The sequence below is a fragment of the Scyliorhinus canicula genome, chromosome 7, assembly GCF_902713615.1.
Source record: "Scyliorhinus canicula chromosome 7, sScyCan1.1, whole genome shotgun sequence".
Lineage (NCBI taxonomy): Eukaryota > Metazoa > Chordata > Chondrichthyes > Carcharhiniformes > Scyliorhinidae > Scyliorhinus > Scyliorhinus canicula.
Window position 1 is genome coordinate 198,689,823 of NC_052152.1, and position 24,054 is coordinate 198,713,876.

Genomic DNA, 24,054 nt, shown 5'->3' on the forward strand with positions numbered 1-24,054 from the left:
TTAAACCTATGCCCCCTAGTAATTGACCCCTCCACCCTGGGTTAAAGCCTCTGACTACCCACTCTGTCGATGCCCCTCATAATTTTGTAGACCTCTATCAGGTCACCCCTCAACCTCCGTCATTCCAGTGAGAACAAACCAAGTTTATTCAACCGCTCCTCATAGCTAATGCCCTCCATAATTTTGGACAGAGATAAGGAGACATTTATTCACACAAAGAGTGGTGAGCCTGTGGAATTCATTACCACAGGAAGTAGTTGATGCTAAAACTTTGAATATATTCAAGAGGCGGCTGCATATAGCACTTGGGGAGAATGGGATCAAATGCTATGGGGAGAAAACAGGACTAGTCTATTGATAATAATAAGCGCTTATTGTCACAAGTAGGCTTCAATAAAGTTACTGTGAAAAGCCCATAGTCGCCACATTCCAGCACCTGTTCGGGGAGGCCAGTATGGGACTTGAACCTGCGCTTCTGGCACTGCTCTGCATAGCAAGCCAGCTCACTGTGCTAAACTAGCCCCTAGTTGAGTTGGATCATCCAACTAATTGAGTTGGATGATCAGCCATGATCGTGATGAATGGCGGAGCAGGCCCGATGGGCCAAAAGGCCTCCTCCTGCTCCTATCTTCTATGTATCTATGTATCTTCCCTGCGTCTGAGCAAACCATCCCCCCCTTCTCTGCACCAGCTTACCTAACCTCGCTCAAGCACGAGGATGCGGGGATGGGGGGCAAAAGAAAAAAGTTTCACTTGGAACCCTGCAATTTTACTGCTGCACATTAGGCCATACACTTCAGCAAATCTGTCGTTCAGATAAGATAGGGTGTGTCCAGGACTGACACTCCAACAGACACTCCTCCGCCTGCAGACTCTGTGCTCTTTGTGCGAAGCAGGTAGCCAGAGCTTTCATTCATGACCAACTTCTGACACTTCCTACAAGATAGAAGCACAAAGAGGGAGTTAACGAAGAATAACAAACACAAATCAAACAACACACAAAATAGAGGGCCGGATTCTCCAGCCGCATTCGCCCGGTGACCGGAGAATCCCTCCCGAGGTCAATGGACTTTTCCATTGTCGGTGTCTCGCTCATTGCATTCTTGCAGTGGGCGGGGCTGAAGAATCCAGCCCAGAGTCTCACCATCACACATTCTATTTCCTTCTCATCTCCCCTGTGATGAATGGAGGATTTTAGGACTATTGGATTGTAAGTATTGGGCAATTTAAGGGATAAAAGCCAATGTCTATAGTGTGTTTGCCTGCAGTGGTCATTTTTTAAAAAATCCTCTCTTGCAGGGCCTGGGAGCTTTTCGGTGCTTGGCAGAATTGCCAGAAGATGGCGCCAGAACGAGGTGACTCTCTGCGAACTCTCCCCAACAGATCCACTTTTTACTTAACTTATACTCGTTCGAATCTTTATTTAATTCTAAGACTAACATTATTACTAACCTCTCTCTTTTATCTTTTCTTGCAGGCTTGAACATCCTCTGACGCCCGACCCGACCTGACCTCCGTGACCTGGAAGTGGAGCGGGCCCAAACCAGAAGTGAAGCCCCGACCTCGATTTGGAGCCGACCCGCATCTCGAAACTCCCAACCCGGCCTAGCAACCGACGCCAGCCCCTGGATTGCTCGGCCCAGTCCCCGGAGCTCCCGACCTGACCCCCAACAACGAGACCAGGCCCAACTCGACCCCGAGATACCCGCCCAGCGACCCGACCTACCTGGAGGTGGAAGAAAGAAAAATCCACGTGGAGGCCCGACCGGGCCTACTTCAAGACCCGACCCCAGGAGCACCCAGAGAGGGAACAGACCACGGGACTCAGCTCAACCTGCCTCAGGAAGCCCCTGCCCACGACACAGGACCCCCAAAATGGCAGAGGACCCCGCACGAGGACCCGAACGCGCTGCAAGGAGTTCACTTTCCCGCAGAACACCGGGACCCATCCGGATCACAAACATGCCCCCCTAGCAACCCCTCTACCTCATCCAGCACCCAGGACCCTCCCAGACGCGACCCTGGAAACGTAACCAGCGCCCTGGTCCCCGCCAGCACCCTGGACCCCGCCAGATGCAACCACCTACCTTCCACAAGGTCAGACTTCTCCCATCGGTTCCCAGGATCATCCAGCTGCAGCCGCCAACCAAGGAAGCGAGGGAAACACGGTGGTCTGCAGGTTAGACTGAAGCAACGCAGTTTCAAGACCCTTCTCCCCAGCATACTCCTGGCAAACCTCCAAGCAATCGAAAACAAGCTGGATGAACTTAACGCCAGACTTACCTCTCAAAGTGAAGCCGAGCAATATCTCCGGCAGCAGCGCACCCCTCCCCGATAAACTCAATGCATTCTATGCTCGGTTCGAGCAGGTAACCAACAATCCGCTGTCGAGTGCCCCAGCAGCCCATAATTCACCCATACCCACCATTACAGCTTCCGAAGTCAGGTCGGCCTTCCTGAAAGTGAGCCCTCGGAAGGCGACGGGCCCTGACGGGATCCCTGGTCGTGCACTCAGAGCCTGCGTGGACCAGCTGGCAGAGGTATTCGTGGACATCTTTAACCTGTCACTACTCCACTCTGAGGTCCCCACCAGCTCCATTATACCGGTGCCAAAGAAGAACCAGGCAATGTGCCTCAATAACTACCGTCCAGTGGCCCTGACTTCAGTCGCAATGAAGTGTTTCGAGAGGTTAATCATGAATGCATCACCTCCATACTCCCAGAACGCCTTGATCCATTGCAATTCGCATACCGTCACAACCAGTCCACAGCAGATGCCATTTCCCTGGCCCTACACTCATCCCTAGAGCATCTCGACAACAGGGCTCCTACATCAGACTCCTATTTATTGACTGCAGCTCCGCCTTCAACACCATAATCCCAGCCAAACTTATATTAAAGCTCCAAAACCTAGGACTTGGTTCCCCACTCTGCAACTGGATCCTCGATTTTCTGACCAACAGACCACAATCAGTAAGAATGAACAACAATACCTCCTCCACAATAGTCCTCAATACCGGGGCCCCGCAAGGCTGAGTACTTAGCCCCCTACTCTATTCCCTGTACTCACACGACTGCGTGGCAAAAATTGGTTCCAACTCCATCTACAAGTTTGCTGGCGATATGACCAAAGTGGGCCGGGTCTCGAATAACGATGAGTCAGAATACAGGAGGGAGATAGAGAACCTAGTGGAGTGGTGCAGCGACAACAATCTCTCCCTCAATGCCAGCAAAACTAAAGAATCATAGAATTTACAGTGCAGGAGGAGGCCATTCGGCCCATCGAATCTGCACCGGCTCTTGGAAAGAGCACCCTACCCCCTACCCAAGGTCAACACCTCCACCCTATCCCCATAGCCCCATAACCCAGTAACCCCACCCAACACTAAGGGCAATTTTGGACACTAAGGGCAATTTATCATGGCCAATCCACCTAACCTGCACATCTTTGGACTGTGGGAGGAAACCGGAGCACCCGGAGGAAACCCACGCACACACGGGGAGGATGTGCAGACTCCGCACAGACAGTGACCCAAGCCGGAATCGAACCTGGGACCCTGGAGCTGTGAAGCGATTGTGCTATCCACAATGCTACCATGCTAAGAGTTGGTCATTGACTTCAGGGAACAAAGTACTGTACACACCCCTATCAGCATCAACGGGGCCGAGGTGGAGATGGTTAGCAGTTTCAAATTCCTCGGGGTGCACATCTCCAAAAATCTGTCCTGGTCCACCCACGTTGACGCTACCACCAAGAAAGCACAACAGCGTCTATACTTCCTCAGGGAACTAAGGAAATTCGGCATATCCACATTAACCCGTACCAACTTTTACAGATGCACCATAGCACCATAGAAAGCATCCTATCTGGCTGCATCACAGCCTGGTATAGCAACTGCTCGGCCCAGGACCTCAAGAAACTTCAGAGAGTTGTGAACACAGCCAAGTCCATCACACGAACCTGCCTCCCATCCATTGACTCTATTTACACCTCCCGCTGACTGGGGAAAACGGGCAGCATAATCAAAGACCCCTCCCACCCGGCTTACTCACTCTTCCAATTTCTTCCATCGGACAGGAGATGCAGAACTCTTAGGGCACGCACGAACAGACTCAAAAACAGCTTCTTCCCCGCTGTTACCAGACTCCTAAATGACCCTCTTATGGACTGACCTCATTAACACTACACCCTGCAATACAGCCAGTAGATGGCAAGGTGGAGTTATCGGGGGATGTTGCTAGGGGGGTGGGGGAGGAGAGGGAGTTATTCTGCTGATGTGGGGGGGAATCTGAAGTAGGTAATGGAGAGGAGGGCGGGAGTGGAGGTGGCCAAGAGGCGAACCAAGAATGGCGCAGCGCATGGGCCGGGGCGGGCCCAAGAAAGGTAATGGCTGTCCGGCGTGGCGGGGGGGGGGGGGGGGGGGGGGGGGGGGGGGCCCAACCAGGCTGATCACCTGGAATGTCAGGGGACTAAATGAGCCAGTTAAAAGGGCACATGTGTTCGCGCATTTGTGTGCTCTAAAGGCGGACGTAATTATGTTGCAGGAGATATATCTGAAAGTGTCTGACCAGACTAGGCTAAGTCCAGGGGGGTAGCAATTATGATCAATAAGCGGGTCCAATTTGAGGCGGAGAGCGTAGTCGCAGACGGCGGGGGCAGATTCCTTATGGTAAGGGGCAAGCTGGAGGGGAGGAGAGTAGTGCTGGTGAACATATATGCTCCGAATTGGGACGACGCTGACTTTATTAAAAGAGTGCTGGGGAAATCCCAGACCTAGACTCACGTAGGTTGATTATCGGGGGGGGGGGGGGGGGGGGGGGGGGGGGAGACTTCAATACGGTCCTCAACCCGGGTCTAGACCGGTCATGTCCCAGAACGGGTAAGCTCCCAGCAATGGCAAGGGAGCTGAAAGCGTTCATGGAGCAAATAGGGGCAGTGGACCCATGGAGAGCCAGACAGCCAACGGGAAGGGGATATTCGTTTTACTCACATGTCCACGGAGTATACTCTAGGATCGATTTCTTTATCATGAGCAGGGACTCTGTAAGGGAGGTAAAAAATACGGAATATTCGGCATTCACTATCTCGGACCATGCCCCGCATTGGGTGGACCTGCAGGTCGGGGGGGAGAATTATCAACGCCCGCAATGGAGGTTAGACGTTGGATTGTTGTCAGAGGAGGGGATATGTGAGAGACTGCGGAAGTGTATGCAAAATTACTTGCAGGTGAACAATACGGGGGAGGTTTCAGCAACAACCCTGTGGGAGGCGCTGATAGACGAGGAGCATGCGGGGTCCCCGGGGGAGGACCTACTTAGGGAGAGACGGAGATTGCAGGCGGAACTGGGAGTGCTATCCACGAGTAGGGCCGTGGAACAACTTAGGAAGGCGAGGGGAGTGCTGCATGAGCATGGGGAGAAGGCCAGCAGATTGCTAGCGCAGCAACTCAGGAAGAGGGAGGCAGCCAGGGAAATAAGTAGAGTGGTTGATGGGGCGGGGAGCAGAGTGGAGGACCCGCCAGGACTGAATAAGGTATTTCGGAACTTCTATAGTAAGCTGTACACTTCAGAACCCCTGGAAGAGCCGGAGGAGATGAAAAGGTTCCTGGACGGACTAACCTTCCCAAAAGTGGGCAGGGGACTTGTGGACGGGCTGGGGGCCCCGATTAGAGTGGAGGAGGTACTGGGAGGCCTAAAGGCCATGCAGTCGGGTAAAGCCCCGGGACCGGATGGATACCCGGTAGAGTTTTACAAGACGTTCTCGGAGATAGTGGGAGACCGGTCCTGACTAGGGTTTTTAATGAGGCGAGGGACAGAGGGACCCTACCTCCGACGATGTCATAGGCCACCATCTCGCTGATATTAAAGCGGGACAAGGACCCGGAATCCTGCGGGTCATAGAGGCCAATCTCCCTGATTAATGTGGACGCCAAGCTCCTGGCCAAGGTCCTGGCGATTAGAATTGAGGACTGTGTACCGGATGTGATTGGGGACGATCAGACAGGGTTTGTGAAAGGCAGGCAGCTGACAGCTAACTTGCGAAGATTGCTTAATGTGATCATGATGCCCCCGACGGGCAAGGAGGTGGAGGTAGTGGTGGCAATGGACACTGAGAAGGCCTTTGACCGGGTAGAGTGGGGCTATTTGTGGGAGGTGCTTGGACGGTTTGGGTTCGGGGAAGGACTGATTAATTGGGTCAGACTATTGTATCAGGCCCCAAAAGCTAGTGTTAGGACGAACAGGATAATGTCAGATTATTTCAAACTACATCGCGGGACCAGACAGGGATGCCCACTCTCCCCGTTGCTGTTCGCGCTGGCCATAGAGCCGTTGGCGATTGCGTTGAGAGCTGCAAAGGGGTGGAAGGGAATGACTCGGGGGGGGGGAGTGGAGCACAAGGTCTCTCTCTATGCGGACGACCTGCTCCTGTACATGTCGGACCCACTGGCCGGGACGGAAAATATACTGGAAACATTGAGGAAGTTCGGCCGGTTCTCAGGGTACAAATTAAATATGGCCAAGAGTGAGATGTTTGTGGTGCAGGCAAGGGTCCAGGAGAATAGGCTGAAGGAGCTGCCATTTAGGCTGGTTGGAGACAGTTTCCGATACTTGGGGATACAGGTGGCACAAGACTGGGGCAGGTTACATAAGTTTAATTTGACTAGAGTGGTGGAACAAATGAAGTGGGAGTTTCGGAGATGGTATGCACTCCCGCTATCACTTGCGGGGAGGGTGCAGACGGTAAAGATGACAATCCTCCCAAGATTCCTGTTCATTTTTCAGTGCCTCCCAATCTTTATCCCACTGTCCTTCTTCAAAAGGACTGTCAAAATCATCATGAGCTTTGTCTGGGCGGGAAAATCCCCGCGGGCGAGGAAGGCGATGCTTGAAAGGAGCCGAAGCGAGGGGGGACTGGCATTGCCGAATCTGATCAACTACTACTGGACAGCTAACATAGCCATGATAAGGAAGTGGATGGTGGGTACGGGGTCTATCTGGGAGTGAGTGGAGGCGGCTTCGTGCAGGGGCTCCAGCTTGGCAGCCCTGGTCACGGCTCCCCTACCGCTTTCGCCGGCCAGGCACTCCACCAGCCCGGTAGTGGGGGCGGCCCTACGGATATGGGGCCAGTGGAGGAGGCATGTAGGGGAGGTAGGTGCGTCTGTCTGGGCTCCAATATGTGATAACCATCGATTTGCCCCCGGGAACATGGATGGAGGGTTCCGAACATGGCGGCTGGAGGGGGTGAGGAGGGTGGGCGATATGTTCCTGGAGGGGAGCTTTGCGAGTCTGAGGGATTTGGAGGAGAAATTTGGGCTGGTAAGGGGAAATGACTTTAGGTACTTACAGATGCGGGACTTTATACGCAGACAGGTCCCATCCTTCCCACGCCTCCCGCCAATAGGGATCCAGGACAGAATAGTCTCTAGAGGAGAAGGAGGAGAGGGTAGAGTCTCGGATATTTACAAGGTGCTCATGAAGGGGGAAGAGTCCCAGACGGTGGAACTGAAACTCAAATGGGAGGAGGAGCTTGGCAGGGAGATGGAGGACGGGCTGTGGGCGGAAGCCCTGAGTAGGGTAAACTCAACCGCAACATGTGCCAGGCTCGGCCTGATTCAGTTTAAGGTCGTTCATCGGGCCCACATGACGGTGGCTCGGATGAGCAAATTCTTTGGGGTAGAGGACAAGTGCGCTAGATGCGCGGGAGGACCAGCGAACCACGTTTGTTTTGAGCATGCCCTAAGTTTAGGGGGTACTGGGAGGGATTTGCGGGGGTCATGTCCCGGGTGCTGAAAACAAGGGTGGTGATGAGTCCAGGGGTGGCAATTTTCGGGGTTTCGGAAGACTCGGGAGTCCAGGGGGAGAAAGAGGCCGATGTTCTGGCCTTTCCTTCCCTGATAGCCCGGCGGCGAATACTGCTGGCATGGAGGGACTCAAAACCCCCAAAGAACGAACGATGGCTTTCGGACATGTCAAGTTTTCTGGGTATGGAAAAAATTAAGTTCGCCTTGAGGGGATCTGTATCAGGGTTCGCCTGAAGGTGACAACCATTCATCGACTTTTTCGCGGGAGAGTAAACGTCAGCAGGGGTGGTGGGGGGGGGGAGGGGGGAGATTAGAGTAGAGTAGGAGAGGACAAGTGCGCTAGATGCGCGGGAGGACCAGCGAACCACGTTCATTTTGAGCATGCCCTAAGCTTAGGGGGTACTGGGAGGGATTTGCGGGGGTCATGTCCCGGGTGCTGAAAACAAGGGTGGTGATGAGTTCTGGGGTGGCAATTTTCGGGGTTTTGGAAGACTCGGGAGTCCAGGGGGAGAAAGAGGCCGATGTTCTGGCCTTTGCTTCCCTGATAGCCCGGCGGTGAATACTGCTGGCATGGAGGGACTCAAAACCCCCGAAGAACGAACGATGGCTTTCGGACATGTCAAGTTTTCTGGGTATGGAAAAAATTAAGTTCGCCTTGAGGGGATCTGTATCAGGGTTCGCCTGAAGGTGACAACCATTCATCGACTTTTTCGCGGGAGAGTAAACGTCAGCAGGGGTGGTGGGGGGGGAGGGGGGAGATTAGAGTAGAGTAGGAGGGATAAATAGGCAGGTAGTGTCTATGGGAGAGGAGTGGGTATGTGCATTATGGTTTGACTGAAGTATTGGTTTTCCATTGATGTTTGCATATTTCTGTTATCTGTAACTGTTTACAATGCCAAAGAATAGCTCAATAAAATTGTTTATTAAAAAAAAACACTACACCCTGTGTGCTTCATCTGATGCCGGTGCTTATGTAGTTACATTGTTTACCTTGTGTCGCCCTATTATGTATTTTCTTTTATTCTCTTTTCTTCCCATGTACTTAATGATCTGTTGAGCTGCTCGCAGAAAAATACTTTTCACTTTACCTCGGTACACACGACAATAAACAAATCCAATCCAATCCAGCAGGTGAAATTGACAGAGGAATGCGTTTTTCAGTCTGGGCTAATGCACTGTGGTTTGACTGAGGAAGTCCTTGGAGAGTTCAAATGTTTTTTAGCGTGGGGAGATGATGTCATTGCTGGGTAGAGCTAAGCGATGCAGAGAGATTTTGAAAGAAGATCTGCTCTGATCTGGCAACCTTTGTCTGGACCACAAGTGAAGGCCGTTTTCTCTCCCAGTCGGATATTTTTAAAATGAGTAACAATAGTTAAAGCAGAGCACATGAAATGGATCAGTACGACCCACACTCCGTAGAATCCTTACTTTTCTTCAGGATCAAGGAAGTTGTTTCCTGCGCCAATGTGGCCGTCAACGTTCCCCGGACACGGAATTGTTGAACATATTATTACGATCCCAGACCAGACCCCAACAGTGGTTAGGATACTGGACCAAAACCCCAATATTTTAGTTTATTTTAAAGCTGTGCAGAAAGAATGATTCACTTCAGAAGTGATTGCATGACGAAATAGGGCTTGGTTATTTTTGAAATAAAACTTCATTATAACTATAATATTAAACTTTTTATCTTCACATTCAAAAAGAACAGCTTACAATTTACACCTCAAACACTATTACTCAATTTCCCATAAAACAACAAGAAAAGAAACATATAGATCTCAATCTATCTTACTGTGGGAAAATTGTGGACTCGTCAGGCAGATCAGAATTCAACAAAGTTTCTCCACCAACTGCCTCTCTAATGCTTTCAAGATGTCTCTTTTGCCTTCCTTGGCTCCATCCAGCAATGACCTCATCATCTCAAGCTGAAAAGCAAATGATCTCTGCAGACTGCAGGAACTTTCCAGTCAAACACAGTCAATTAACCTTGACCGAAAAACACATTCCTTTGTCAATTTCATCTCATGGCTGCTAAAACACCCATGCCCTGCAAAACATAATCCTTTTAAAATAACATGACCACTGCAGTCAAACACACTCTAACCCCAAACGTTTAACCCTTAAATTGCCCCAACACTTAGAATCCAATATCCCTAAAGCCTTCCAGTCTTCACAATATCCAGCAAAAGTGGGATATTGGCAGCACAGTAGCACAGTGATTAGCACTGTTGCTTCATAGCGCCATGGACCCAAGTTCGATTCCCAGCTTGGGTCACTGTCTGTGCGGAGTCCGCACGTTCTCCCCGTGTCTGCGTGGGTTTCCTCCGGGTGCTCCAGTTTCCTTCCACAAGCCCCGAAAGACGTGCTTGTTGGGTGAATTGGACATTCTGAATTCTCCCTCAGTGTACCCGAACAGGAGCTGGAATGTGGCGTCTGGGGAATTTTCACAGTAACTTAATTGGAGTGGTAATGTAAACCTAATTGTGACACTAATAAAGATTATTATTATTGTCAACTGACCTGCAAACCTTTTATACAATTCGATAGGGAACTCATGTGAACCCGACTGTATCAACCCAATATACTTCATAACATCCTCCGATCCTGTAAACACCTCCAACTCCACCACCGAGAAGGACAGCCCGTCCAAAAACTGCATCATTGATAAACTCTCCCCTGGCTGCTCTGACTTATATAGCTCTCGGTAAAAGGCCTCAAATGCTTCATAGACCTTCCCTGGGGCGGAGGATACATTCACAGAATCCCTTCTCCATCAGCAATGCCATGGGCGGCAAGGTAGCACAGTGCTTAGCAGGGTTGCTTCACAGCTCCAGGGTCCCAGGTTCGATTCCCGGGTTGGGTCACTGTCTGTGTGGAGTTTGCACTTTCTCCCCTTGTCTCCCCATTTCCGCAGGGTGCTCCGGTTTCCTCTTACAGTCCAAAGATGTGCAGGTTAGATGGATTGGCCATGCTAAATTGCCCTTAGCGTCCATAAAGGATAGGTGGGGTTGCTGGGTTACGGGGATAGGGTGGAGGTGTGGGGTTAAGGGCTGGTGCAGACTTGATGGGCCGAATGGTCTCCTTCTGCACTGTACATTCTATGAAATCTCCAAGACGGTCGCTGAGAGGGGCAAAGTTCCAACATCAGGTCCACAAAATGCTGAACATGAGCCGACATAATGATCACCAAGTACACTGTCTCCTTCACCCCAGGAAGAAGGGACCTAGCCACCAGAATAAAATCAATCCGGGAGAAGACCCGATGGATATGAGAAAGAAAGGACAGCTTATCCCTCGGACAGATAAGCCTGCCCTGCAGCAATTACACATTGACGACAGAATAACACTTTCACTGTTGGACCTTCATCCCTCGAGAGCCCTTGCACTCCTGGCAGCACCAAAATTCATTCATTGCTGGGAGTGAACAAATAGCAATTGAATGTGGAGACCGGGAAGTCTCAGGCTTTTTAGGGTGGAGAGGGATGAAAGAGCCTTTGGAGAGGGTGCGGATGGTAGAGTGGGTGGGTTTTGGAGGGCAGGTGACAGCAACAAAAGGGGGATGTCCCCCGATGTCCACCCCTAATTGATCTGACCGCCCCTCCCCCCACCATTCCTTCATAGAATTTCAAAGAAGCCTATGAACAAAAACCTTTTACACTCTGGCCCTCCAGCATCTGGACTGAGGCCCTATTTGCCAATTAATTGGTTAGTTAAAGGCCTCAATCAATAGGCCCAAGGGTGGGTGGGCAGGCGTCCACGTGGGTGACTTACACACCACCTGTATTATGGGGAACAGGTCAGGGCTGGGCACCTGACTTACTTTGTGCCTTCCTCACCCCCGCAACATCACCAAAAACACACCCGATGAGGGAGCCGTAAGATCCAGACAGTTGTGCGTAACGGCCGTCAACATCACAGGATATCAAGGTCTGCAGATAGTATGAATCCTCATTCACACACCAACCAGTGGGTATAAATGGCATTCACGTGAACCTACCGGCTACAAGCCCCATGATCTGCGTGTGATTTTCAATCCTGGAGTCCGTGATTACTCTCACGAGGACCACCGAGGATCGCTGATTGATCTAATAAAAGAACTATGACACCAGACGGCCCAAAAGGACCTTCAGAACAGGCGATGATGTCCCCAGGAGACGTGCTGGTTCAGTTTCTTACAAAGTCAAAGTCCAAGGGAAGGCCGTGAAAAAACACCTGGACCACCCGAGAAGCATGGAAATAATTTGAGCAGAGACAGTGTCCTTGATGGCCGTTGTGACTAATTCTGGCAAGGGGACCCAGCCTATGGGGATCTGAGAGTCTCTACCCCCCCCCCCCCCCCCCCCCCCCGGACGATGAAGATTCAGGAGTCCGAAATGGAAACTGAGGAGATTGATCCTCCGCCGGAGGTCAGCACTGAAGACGAGCCTCCGGCACTCAACAGCGAAGTGACGATCTCCAGTCCGCATCACACCCCCCGATCCAGCTGCCACCGCCATGAGGCCTTGTGCCAAACGATGAATGTGGCCTCATCGCTGTGGGAGTGAGGGGGATCATTAGGACTTGAGGTGGGACTTGATAACCCTCTCGAGGACCATGGTGGATTGCTGATTGATGCCCCAGTGGGCTTTGTAGAATACGGAATCCCATGATGAGTAGGCAGAGGCACACGCAGCCGGGGCTTGTTAGTGGGACCTTTCAATGTAGTTCTCAAAAGTACCGATAAATAAAATAAACCAATTTGGCCCTTCGCTCCATGCCTTGTGGAATTATTACATGGTCCCTAACAGAACTCATCACATTCAAGTCTTTGTACAAGTGCTTGAGGCCCACTGTTGCAAGGGACCCAGCCTATCACACCATTGAGCCATACTCCGATTAAAAACAGTGAAAAACAACTATCTTTGTGTCTCCTGAACAATGTTTCCAGAGTCTACCATTATTCTCATCAGAATCAGCCTCATCTTAATTCTTCTTCTGCTAGTACATGGATCCGTTTCCAAGTCATTCTCAATGTTCACCCATTATGAACATAAACAAGATGCTGACACAGAGCCTCCGAAAAGAGGGTCATCCACTTACTATAATTTTGTTAATAAAACACGCACCAAGTTTCATACAATCCCACCTGGGCACTGGAATTGGTGCCTACACTGTTGGGGTTAAGGTGACAGTCAAAACTTCCACTGCTGCTGTCCACCTTTCTAGCTGTGCGTGGAGAACAGGCAATAACCTACTCCGTCATTTCACAGAAAAATACTGCCCATTCAAAATGCGGACATTTTGGGGGAAGGGGAAATTCCTCTGGATTTTGTGCCTTTCAGAAATCCTTCCATCACAAATTTGCTGGAAATATGGAAATGGAGAAACCACTTTTGCATGATGTCACTGACATACTGAAGTGGAGATGGTCAATAGCTTATAAGTTCCTGGGGGTCACCATCACCAACAGTCTGTCCTGGTCCACTCACGTTGATGCAACAGTCAAGAAAGCCCAAAAATGCCTCTACTTCCTGTGGAAGCTGAAGAAATTTGGCATGTCTGCATCGATTCTCACAAACTTCTACAGATGTGCGATAGAGAGCATCCTATCCGGCTGCGTCACAGCCTGGTATGGCAACTGCGCTCAGTCCAAGATCGCATGAAACTGCAGACTGTGGTGAACTCAGTCCAACGCATCACACGGGCTTGCCACCCCCACATTGATTCTGTCTACACCTCCCGCTGCCTCAGGAAGGCAGACAGCATTATCAGAGATCCCTCCCACCCAGGCTTTGCCTTCTTCCAGACCCTTCCATCAGGGAGAAGATACAGAAGTCTGAAGACTCGCACATCCAGACATAGGAACAGCTTCTTCCCCACAGCTGCAAGACTCCTCAACGACTCCCCCTCGGACTGATCTTTACCCCTGTAAGAACGACGCCCTATGGTGCTCTTGCTTATATATTTGCTTTCTTTGCTTTGTTTGGCTCCTTGTTCCGCATTGTAACCAATCACTGTTTTGTCGATGTACCATTTGTCAATATTCTCTGTTGATTATTCTTGTGTCTACTATGTGTGTACTGTGTACGTTCCCTTGGCTGCAGAAATATACTTTTCACGGTACTTCGGTACATGTGGTAATAAATCAAATCAAATCAAATCAAATGAGCAAATTTCACACAGCAAGATCCCACAACAAAGAACAAAGAAAAGTACAGCACAGGAACAGGCCCATCTGCCCTCCAAGCCTGTGCCGACCATGCTGCCCATCTGAACTAAAATCTTCTGCACTTCCGGGGTCCATATCCCTCTATTCCCATCCTATTCATGTATTTGTCAAGATGCCCCTTAAACGTCCCTGCTTCCACCACCTCCTCCGGAGGCGTGTTCCAGGCATCCACTACCCTCTGTGTAAAAAACTTGCCTTGTACATCTCCTCTAACCCTTGCCCCTCGCACCTTAAACCTATGCCCCCCTAGTAATTGACTCCTCTACCCTGGGAAAAAGCCTCTGACTATCCACTCTGTCTATGCCCCTCATAATTTTGTAGACCTCTATCAGGTCGCCCCTCAACCTCCGTCGTTCCAGCGAGTTTTATCAACCTCTCCTCATAGCTAATGCCTTCCATACCAGGCAACATCCTGGTAAATCTCTTCTGCACCCTCTCTAAAGCCTCCACATTCTTCTGGTAGTGTGGCGACCAGAATTGAACACTATACTCCAAGTCTGGCCTAACCAAAGTTCTATACAACTGCAACATGACTTGCCAATTTTTATACTCAATGCCCCAGCCAATGAAGGCAAGCATGCCGTATGCCTTTTTGACTACCTTCTTCACCTGTGTTGCCCCTTTCAGTGATCTGTGGACCTGTACACCAAGATCTCTCTGACTGTCAATACTCTTGAGGGTTCTACCATTCACTGTATATTCCCTACCTGCATTAGACCTTCCAAAATGCATCACCTCACATTTGTCCAGATTAAACTCCATCTGCCATCTCTCCGCCCAAGTCTCCAAACTATCTAAATCCTGTATCCTCTGACAGTCCTCATCACTATCCGCAATTCCACCAACCTTTGTGTCGTCTGCAAACTTATCAATCAGGCCAGTTACATTTTCCTCCAAATCATTTATATAGACTACGAACAGCAAAGGTCCCAGCACTGATCCCCACGGAACACCACTCGTCACAGCCCTCCAATCAGAAAAGCACCCTTCCATTGCTACTCTCTGCCTTCTATATCCTCGCCAGTTCTGTATCCAGCTTGCCAGCTCACCCCGATCCCGTGCGACTTCACCTTTTGTACCGGTCTACCATGAGGGACCTTGTCAATGGCCTTACTGGAGTCCATATAGACAACATCTGCTGCCCTACCTGCATCAATCAGCTTTTGTGACCTCCTCGAAAAACTCTATCAAAGCTCTATCAGCAGTGTATTGAATGACCCATCGTAATTTTGGTTACGACATTGGGAGATCTCCCTGCTGGTCTTCAAATCCCACCCTGACCCACTGGATCAGACTTATCTGAATGGCTGCTGCTTTCAGCAATACAAGGCTCAATGTTTTCCTGCAGAGCAGACCTGGGACTCCAGTCTTGTGAAAAGAGCTGGAACTCAGAGATGGCAGTACAATGAACAAAGTTAGCAGCTTCAGGGCGATGCGTGGGGGAAACACGATAAAAGGTGAGACAGTGATTAGAAGATCAAGACCTCTACTCACCTGATGTAGACTCCAAACACTCCCAACTCAACCACGCACTCTGACAATTTAAATGCTGATCCTGGGCGCAGTAGGTAATTCTTCACTGTCTGCGGTTTGATCTTGTCCATCAGGATATAGGCTGATCGCTTTGGTCCATCCTTAATGTTTCCAAGAAGCTGCTTGAGCTCTTCTCCGAAAATATTGTTTCCTGACAGAAAGGCAATCAGCAAGGAATAAACACGCAGGAATTTTGGCAAGAAAAAGACACAGCCTCCGTCAACGAATGGTTTAATTGTGGGAAAAGAGCAACATGTAGTAAAACCCCAGGAGGTTTCACCGATTTTGGTGAGAAATGAATGTGGAAGAATTCAGGGTGGAGGCATGGATGAAGAGGTAGACTGAGTGCAGTCCATCTCTGATACTGAAGGGGTTAAAATCATTGAATGCAGCAGAGATCCCCTGGGAAACTGTTGGGAAGATTCTGTGATTTCTCACAGCTGCAGATGGGCTGCACAAACAAGATGATAAAGGACAAGAGAATGGGAACTTTGATAATCTACGAGGAGGTACAGATAACAGTCAAGGACCACAGATGTGTGTTTGCTGATTGTATGATTATGTAGCCTTCTTAGTGATTGAATATTGTAATTAGGCAAGCGTATAGATGCTGTAATTGGTTAAATATAATCATGTATATGGAGTGTCAAAAGTAGAGAAACTAATTGTAATATGTTAAAGATAATAGTACACTTAATGCCCATCTTTGATTGGTATATGCGAATAACAGATAATGCAAAGGTATAAGACTTGATGTTAATGTATTGCTAGTGGAGTCCGTGCGCCATCTTGTGGCTATGGCTCCCATGCATGCTTGAATACTGCTCTCTTGAGTTGAGGAACAAAACTGATGTGACTGGATAGCTGGTAGTTCCCCTAACAAATAGTGACAAGGATGGGATCTGTTCAGGTCAGTTGTGAAGGCAAGACTGCGGTTTGGTGAGTATTATCTTTGATTATACTCCAGACGGAGTACTGCGTATAGATCAACAGCCGGGTAAAAGGGCGGATCCGAGCCAAGAAGGGACCAGGCGGTGCCGTTGTAGGGAGACACCCCGAGAGCGGTCAGGGAAACCCTAAGCCATGGCATTAGGTGGCGATTAGGTGTGTGCCGCAAAGGCAGAACTCGAGTTCACTACAGAGTGGGGGAGGTGTAGGGACTATGTCCCTCCACACGGCCCAAAAACATCACAAACTAATTGAGCAAATGCAAAAAAAAAAGATGGATTCCTACCGTCCTCCCCTGTGTGGTGGGAGGCTCAGGACAGAGATAAGACAGGAAAAGGCATTGTTGTAACTTTGAGCTTTTATTTGCAACAGACTAAATTTGTGGAACGATAGCTGAACCCCAGTACCTCTGACCATGTGGCAGTGGAGACGACTCGGGAGCCAAGAAATGACTGGGATTTGGATGTTGAGACCACAAATGACTGTAGCGAATGGGAGAGCTGGGAACAAGGGGCAAATTTGCCTCTGTAAGGCCTGCAAAAAGCCAGTGGCACCTTCCGCTTCTGCACCAAATCAGATGGTGACCACACTAGGGGGGCAGATGACAGAGGGGGGGCCGTACCAACACCTTGGGTCTTCCCTTCATCACTGCCGAAAGACAAATGTTACTGAATGAACTCCCATCCGAAAAGGAAATAGCAAAGATCTAGAGTTTTGGAACAAATTAGGCGAGCTAAGGGAAGCCCATGCTTTAACCCCATTCATTTGTCACTCCCTGGTATCATAGAATCATAGAGTTTACAGTGCAGAAGGAGGCCATTGAGACTGCACCGGCCCTTGGAAAGAGCACCCTACTCAAGCCCACACCTCCACCCTATCCCCGTAACCCAGTAACCCCACTTAACCTTTTTGGACACTAAGGTGCAATTTTCCATGGCCAATCCACCTAACCTGCACATTTCTGGACTGTGGGAGGAAACCGGAGCACCCAGAGGAAACCCACGCAGACACGTGGAGAACGTGCAGACTCCGCACAGACAGTGACTCAAGCCCGGAATCGAACCCTGGAGCTGTGAAGCAACCGTGCTAACCACTGTGCTACCGTGCTGCCCCCACACGATAAAGGCGAAAGTGGACAGAGCAATTTGAGATGAGATGAACAGGGATGAAATTAAAGGTGGCATCTATTTGACAGGTAATGAAAGTGACAACGATGATAATGTGTGCAAATTAGAAAGGGCGGTTCGGGAACTTCCAGGAAACTCAAAGTCCAATTGGGCATTAATAATAGGAATTAGACAAAAAAAATGAGGCAAATCCCTTTCAGAGTTTGGGGGGAAAGTGGAAATAAGGCCAAGAAGTACTGTGAGAATTGGAACAAGTTGGGCCATTCAAAGGCGGTGAGTTGGAGAAAAGGAAGGACCAGGGACCCAAAAGCAAAGGGAAATAATCTAATCCAGTCACAGGTGGTGAGTTGGCGACGACCATAGAGATGTTATAAACCAAATAGGCCTAGGAGGACATCGGGGACTCTGGGATGTTTATGTCTGCAGTGCACGGGGGCCAGAATTACAGATTGTTGGTAGACACGAGGGCATCCATAAGCCTTACTAGTGAAGATTTTTAATAATTGAGCAATCAATAAATATTCAGGGAGCAGGAGGAAGGAGAGTAGAAGCTAAACAAAGTGTGCGGGTCACTCTTGAATTAGGGGACATGGAAGTTCCTGTTCGCATTTGGGTGTGTGCAAACACAGAAGAGGGAGCCACTTTAGGAATAGAAACCCTCCACCTCCTGGGGCCAGTAATTGACCCAATAGACAGCACCCTGGTGTGGGGAAGAGATCCGAGAAATCACTTTGCGACACTCGACATTATATCCTGCCGTGGACTTTAGTAGGGTCAGCGGATGGTATCTAAATAAATTGGGAACAAAAGGGAACGTTGGGGTAATGTGTGTTTTATTTCTGAACATTTGACTCAACGTTAAAGAGACTGTGGGTATCTAAAATGCGGCCGATAAACCATTGCTCCAGACTAAGCAGCAAAATCCAATTAAAGCTGCAGCCTGAGGAAAGGGTCGGATGAATATAATAGAAGATTTAAAGGAAGAAGGAATAATCTGAGAAACAGCCTTTAATAATAATCTTTATTGTCGCAAGTAGGCTGACATTAACACTGCAATGAAGTTACTGTGAAAATCCCCGAGTCGCCACATTCCGGCGTCTGTTCGGGTACACGGAGGGAGAATTCAGAATGTCCAATTCACCCAACAAGCACGTCTTTCGGGACTTGTGGGAGGAAACTGGAGCACAGGGAGAACGTACAAACTCCACACAGACAGTAAACAACTCCTAGCAATAGCACCATCATTAGGGCTGCCGCATGTGACTCGTCCATTCCACATAGAGTGCCATAATAATGGAAATTACTGCACTGCCGTAGTGACTCGGCAACATGGAGATCATAAGTGACCTTCAGCTTATTTCTCTAACAAGCAATCAGCATTTGCTGTGCACTAACCAGATGAATTGAAACCTTGGATTGTGCAGCATGGACGGTTAAAGTGAGTGTCGGGAGGGGTCATCTTAGATATGGAACATTGCTTAGTACAAATTCTGAACGTGGGACGATTGAAAAGGGTTTCAGACATTTGAGGGGCCCATTGGGGGACTTCTGGTGGCGACCATGGGGTGAGTGGTCACACATTTGTTGGCTCCCACTCGTGGCGTTTTTTTCAGACCTTTTCCCTGGTGGATGTGAGGCGGGGAAAAAGGTACAGGAGAGTGAGTGGATGGGATTGACCCTCCGGTGTATGGAGCTGAGGGCCAGAAGTGGTCGAAAAAGAGGGAATCAATCGGTTGGAGCTGGGACGCACGTGGAGATGGCGGAGGGGCAGGTAGAGGCCCCGCAGGCTCCGTGGTCAACGGACCAGATGGTGAGCTTCATGAACGAGACGTTCACCCAGCAATGAAAGGAGAGTTTGGAGGACCTGTCCCGGGCAGTGGATTCGATCAGGGCGGTGGTCGACCACGTGGAAACGAAGCTGGCGGCCCAGGGTCAGGCGATCCAGAAGATGGAGGAGGTGGTGGGGGAACACCAGGAGCAGTTTGCCTCAATGGCAGCCGAGAAAGGCTCCAGAGGGGGGTTCACAAGAATAATCCCTGAAATGAAAAACTTGTCGTATGAGGAACGGTTGAGGAGTTTGGACTCGTTGGAGTTTAGAAGAGTGAGGGGGTATCTTGTTGAAACTTACAGGATACTGCGAGGCCTGGATAGAGTGGATGCGGAGAGGATGTTTCCACTTGTAGGATAAACTAGAAGCAGAGGACACCATCTCAGACTAAAGGGACGATCCTTTAAAACGGAGATGAGGAGGAATTTCTTCAGCCAGAGGGTGGTGAATCTGTGGAACACTTTGCCGCAGAAGGCTGTGGAGGTCAATTCACTAAGTGTCTTTAAGACAGAGATAGATAGGTTCTTGATTAATAAGAGGATCAGAGGTTATGGGGTGAAGGCAGGACAATGGGGCTAAGAAAATATCAGCCATGATTGAATGGCGGAGCAGACTCAATGGGCCGAGTGGCCTAATTCTTCTCCTGTGTATTATGGTCCTATGGAGATGGGGCTGATGCGCAATCAGCAGAGGCGGCTCCAGGTGTAGATTGAAGACCTAGAGAACTGGTCACGCAGGCAGAACATAAGGATCATGGGCCTGCCGGAGGGGAGTGAAGGAGCCAATGCTGGTGTGTATGTGGGGAGGATGCTGGAGAAGCTGCTTGGCGAGGATGCGTTTGGAGGTGGATCGAGGGTACAGGGCACTGATGAGGAAGCCCCAGGGGAACGAACCGCCGAGGGCGATGGTGGTGCGCTTGCACCGGTTCCTGGACAAGGAGCAGATTATGAGGTGGGCCAGGCAGACGAGATGCTGCACCTGGGAGTGCAGTGAAATCCCAGTGTACCCGGACCTGGGTGCAGAGTTGGCCAAGAGGAGAGCGAGCTTCAACAAGGTCAAGGCAGCCCTCTACAAGAAGGGATGAATTTGGGCTACTGTACCCGACGGGTCTGTGGGGAGGGGAATCGGGGGGGGGGATAGGGTGCTAGGCACCATGGGTAGGGGTTGCCAGACTAGCTGGGCGGGCTAGTTCACTGAAGCGCAATGGGGGGTGAGTGGAAGGTCGGTGGGGGAATGGGGATGGGGTTTGTTGCGGGGGGATTTGGGGGTGGGGAGGATGTACTGCTGACAGGAGAAGGGCGAAGGGCTTTTAAAGTGTGTGGAAGATGCAGGACACGGGTCGGCGGCTGGCCCAAGATTGGCAGGGAAAGGGGCAAGGTGCCCCCCGACCAGGCTGCTCATGTGGAACATGCGAGGATTGAATGGGCCAGTGAAGAGGGCCCGTGTGCTCGCACACTTAAAGCCATTGAAGGCGGATGTGGCCATGATACAAGAGACTCGCCTTAAGGTGGATGACCAGATTAAGCTGAGGATGGGATGGGTTGGGCAAGTATTTCATTGGGGATTGGACTTTAAAACAAAGGGGTTGGTGACTTTGGTTAACAAGCAGATGGCGTTTGAGGTGGAAAATATAATGGCGGACTCTGGGGGAAGGTACGTTATGGTAAGCGGGAAATTGGAGGGGATGCCGGTGGTGTTAATAAACATTTACGCCCCGAACTGCGACAATGTGGAATTTATGAGGCCAGTGCTGGGGAAGTTTCCGGACCTAGACTCTCATCGGCTGCTTATGGGGGGGGAACCTTTAATACGGTCCTGGATGCGAGACTGGACCGGTCGAGCCCGAGATCAGGGAGGGTGTCGGCTAAGTAACTTCGGTGATTCATGAGGGGGTGGGGGTGGATCCAAGAAGGTTTGGGAGGCCGAGGGCAAAATAATTTTTGTTTTACTCCCATGTGCACAAGGTGTACACACGAACAGATTTCTTCGTAGCGGATAAGACGTTGTTGGCAGGGGTGGTCGATGTCGAGTATTCAGCAATAATGGTGTCGGACCATGCCCCGCATTGGGTGGATTTACGAGTGAGCAAGGTGGGGGCTGGATGTGGGATCATTAGCGGAGGAAGAGATGTGTGAGCAAGTGAGGAAGGCCATCCGAGGGTTATGTTGAGATTAATGATACAGGGGAGATTTCGGCAGGTACGGTTTGGGAGGCACTGAAGGCAGTGATCAGGGGGGAGTTTATTTTGATTCAGGCACACGGGGAGAAGGCGGAGCGGGTGGAGATAGAAAGGCTATTGGAGGAAATCCTGCAGGTGGACAGGAGATATGCAGAGGCCCCGGGAGGAAGAGCTGTTAAAGGAACGCCAGAGGCTGAAAATGGAATTTGAGTTGTTATCCGTGGGTAAGGTGGTGGAGCTGTTGAGAGGGGCGAGAGGGGCAGTAAATGAGTGTGGGGAAAAAGCGAGTGAAGAAGGTGCTGCAGGAATGGGGGGGGGGGAGGTGCTGGCTCTCCCGAATTTCATTAATTACAACTGGGAGACGAATATTGCGATGGCCAGGAAGTGGATAGTTGGGGAGGGATCGGTATGGGAGCGGGTGGAGGTGGCATCATGTATGGACACGGGTTTGGGGGCATTAACGGCACCTCTGCCGTTCCCGCCAGGTCTCCACAAACCCAAGAGTGATGGCAGCCCTGAGGGTATGAGGACAGTGGAGGCAGCACCTAGAGGGGGCGTCGGTGTGGACGCCAATATGTGTTTGAGTTGCCAGGGGGGAATGGGTTCCGGTGTCTGCAGGTGAGGCATTTTTTGTGCGGAGGCAGGTTTCGACATTCCCTTGCCTACCACCCCAGGGGCTACAGGGTAAGGTGGTGTCGAGAACAGCAGTAGGAGAGGGGAAGGTCTCAGAGATCTATAAGGAGCTGATGGATTGGGAGGGAGCCCCGATAGGGGAGGTGAAGAGAAAGTGGGAAGAAGAGCTGGGTGGGGAGTTGGAAGCCGGGCTATGGGAGGACGCTCTCAGGAGAGTTAATGCATCCTCGTTGTGCACCCGGCTCAGCCTGATGCAGTTTAAACTGGTCCACAAGGTGCACATGACTGTGGCCCGGATGAGCAGGTTCTTTGAGGAGGTGGAGGATAGGTGTGGGTGCTGTGCAGGGGGTCCTGTGAACCATGCCCATATGTTTTGGGCGTGTCGGAGGCTGAGGGGTTTCTGGCAGAGGTTTGCTGACGTCATGTCGCAGGTCTTAAAAGTGAGGGTGGTGCCGGGTCCAGAGGTGGCGATCTTCGGTGTGTCGGAAGACCAGGGAGCCCAGAGGGTGAGAGCGGCTGATGTCCTGGCCTTTGCCTCCTTGGTGACTTAGAGACGGATCTTATTAGGATGGAGAGACTCGGAACCCCTGAAGTCGTGGGGGGAGGGTGTTAGCGACATGATGGAGTTTCGCAGACTTGAGAAAATTAAATTTGCCTTGAGGGGTTCGTTGCAAGTGTTTGCTCGAGGGTGGCAGCCGCTCATTGACTTCTTTGATAATTAAGCTGTCAGCAGGAGGGGGGGGGGGGGGGGGAAGGAGAGGCATGAGAGAGACGAGTAAGGACAGGAGAACCAATGGAGGGGAGGCTGGGGAAGGTGGCAATGTTTGTGTCAGCCATGTTGACTGGGGTTTGTGCTCGGGGTGGGGGGGGGGGGGGTTGTTGGTTATATTGTTCTGTTATTGTTGACACTTGATGTTGAAAATTGTTAAAATCATAAATGCCTCAATAAAATCTTTTCTAAAAAAATAAGAAGGGCCCAATGGGGGACTCCATGGTCTATTACCACCGCTGGTGGGGGGGGGGGCTTCTGCCAGGGCTGTGGGGGAGGGATGGATGGGGACACGATCCAGCACAATCGTGCCATCTTTTCAGGCACGGTCGGTGTGTGTGTGTGGGGGGTGGGGGGTGCTGTATAGTGTATGGCGGTTGCAGTTTGTCAGCCTTGTGAGGGTCTATCGCGGACCCGGCGATTCCCGCACCATTTTGTGCGTGTTCTGCGGGTGTTCTGCGTGGCGCCGGTGCTAGCCCCTCGCCAGTAGCAGAATCGGTGCGGGTGTGGCGTTGATTTTTCTCTCGCGGACCGCCACGGATCCTACGTTGGCGTCAGCACTTAGACTCAGGAACGGCGAATCCAGCCCCATGTGTGCGATGTGCGGATGGGAGATGCTACCGGGATTCCGACAAAATCCGGCGAGTTCTCCTTCATACATAAATTAGCATGGTGAAGGAGAGGGAATTGCCCCTGGGCACCGCTCCCAGTGCCGGAGAAGACCAGTAGCGAGTCTCCGCTGGTGGGAGAGGTTTGTCTCCAGAACGGAGAATCCAGCCCTTGGTGTGCATCTTTGATTGGTGTATGCAAATAACTGAGATAATGCAAAGATAAGACTTGATTTATTGCCTGAGGTGTCCGGTCGCTACAAATCCCCGGCATGCTTGAATAAACCAGTGAAAGAAGAATGCTGTCTGCGTCTGCTGTCGAGTTGAGGAACAAAACTGTTGTGGCTGAACAGCCGGTAGTTCCCCTAACAGATGTATTTGAGTTTGCTGTCTCTTTAACCTGCCTTGTTACAGCC

At 50.6% G+C, this 24,054-nt stretch overlaps 1 protein-coding gene across 1 annotated transcript in view; it reads right to left on the bottom strand.

Annotated features, from left to right (window-relative positions):
• Positions 1-423: 423 nt before the first annotated feature.
• The window catches only part of LOC119969691 (glutathione synthetase-like), a 102,858-nt gene continuing 79,227 nt past the window's right edge, over positions 424-24,054 (bottom strand). Inside the window, exons 12-13 of the mRNA XM_038803681.1 lie at positions 15,508-15,697; positions 424-936 (exon numbers count right to left, since the gene is read on the bottom strand). Coding sequence (XP_038659609.1) covers positions 813-936; positions 15,508-15,697 — 314 coding nt within the window. The 3' untranslated portion in view covers positions 424-812. The remainder of the gene's footprint in view (positions 937-15,507; positions 15,698-24,054) is intronic.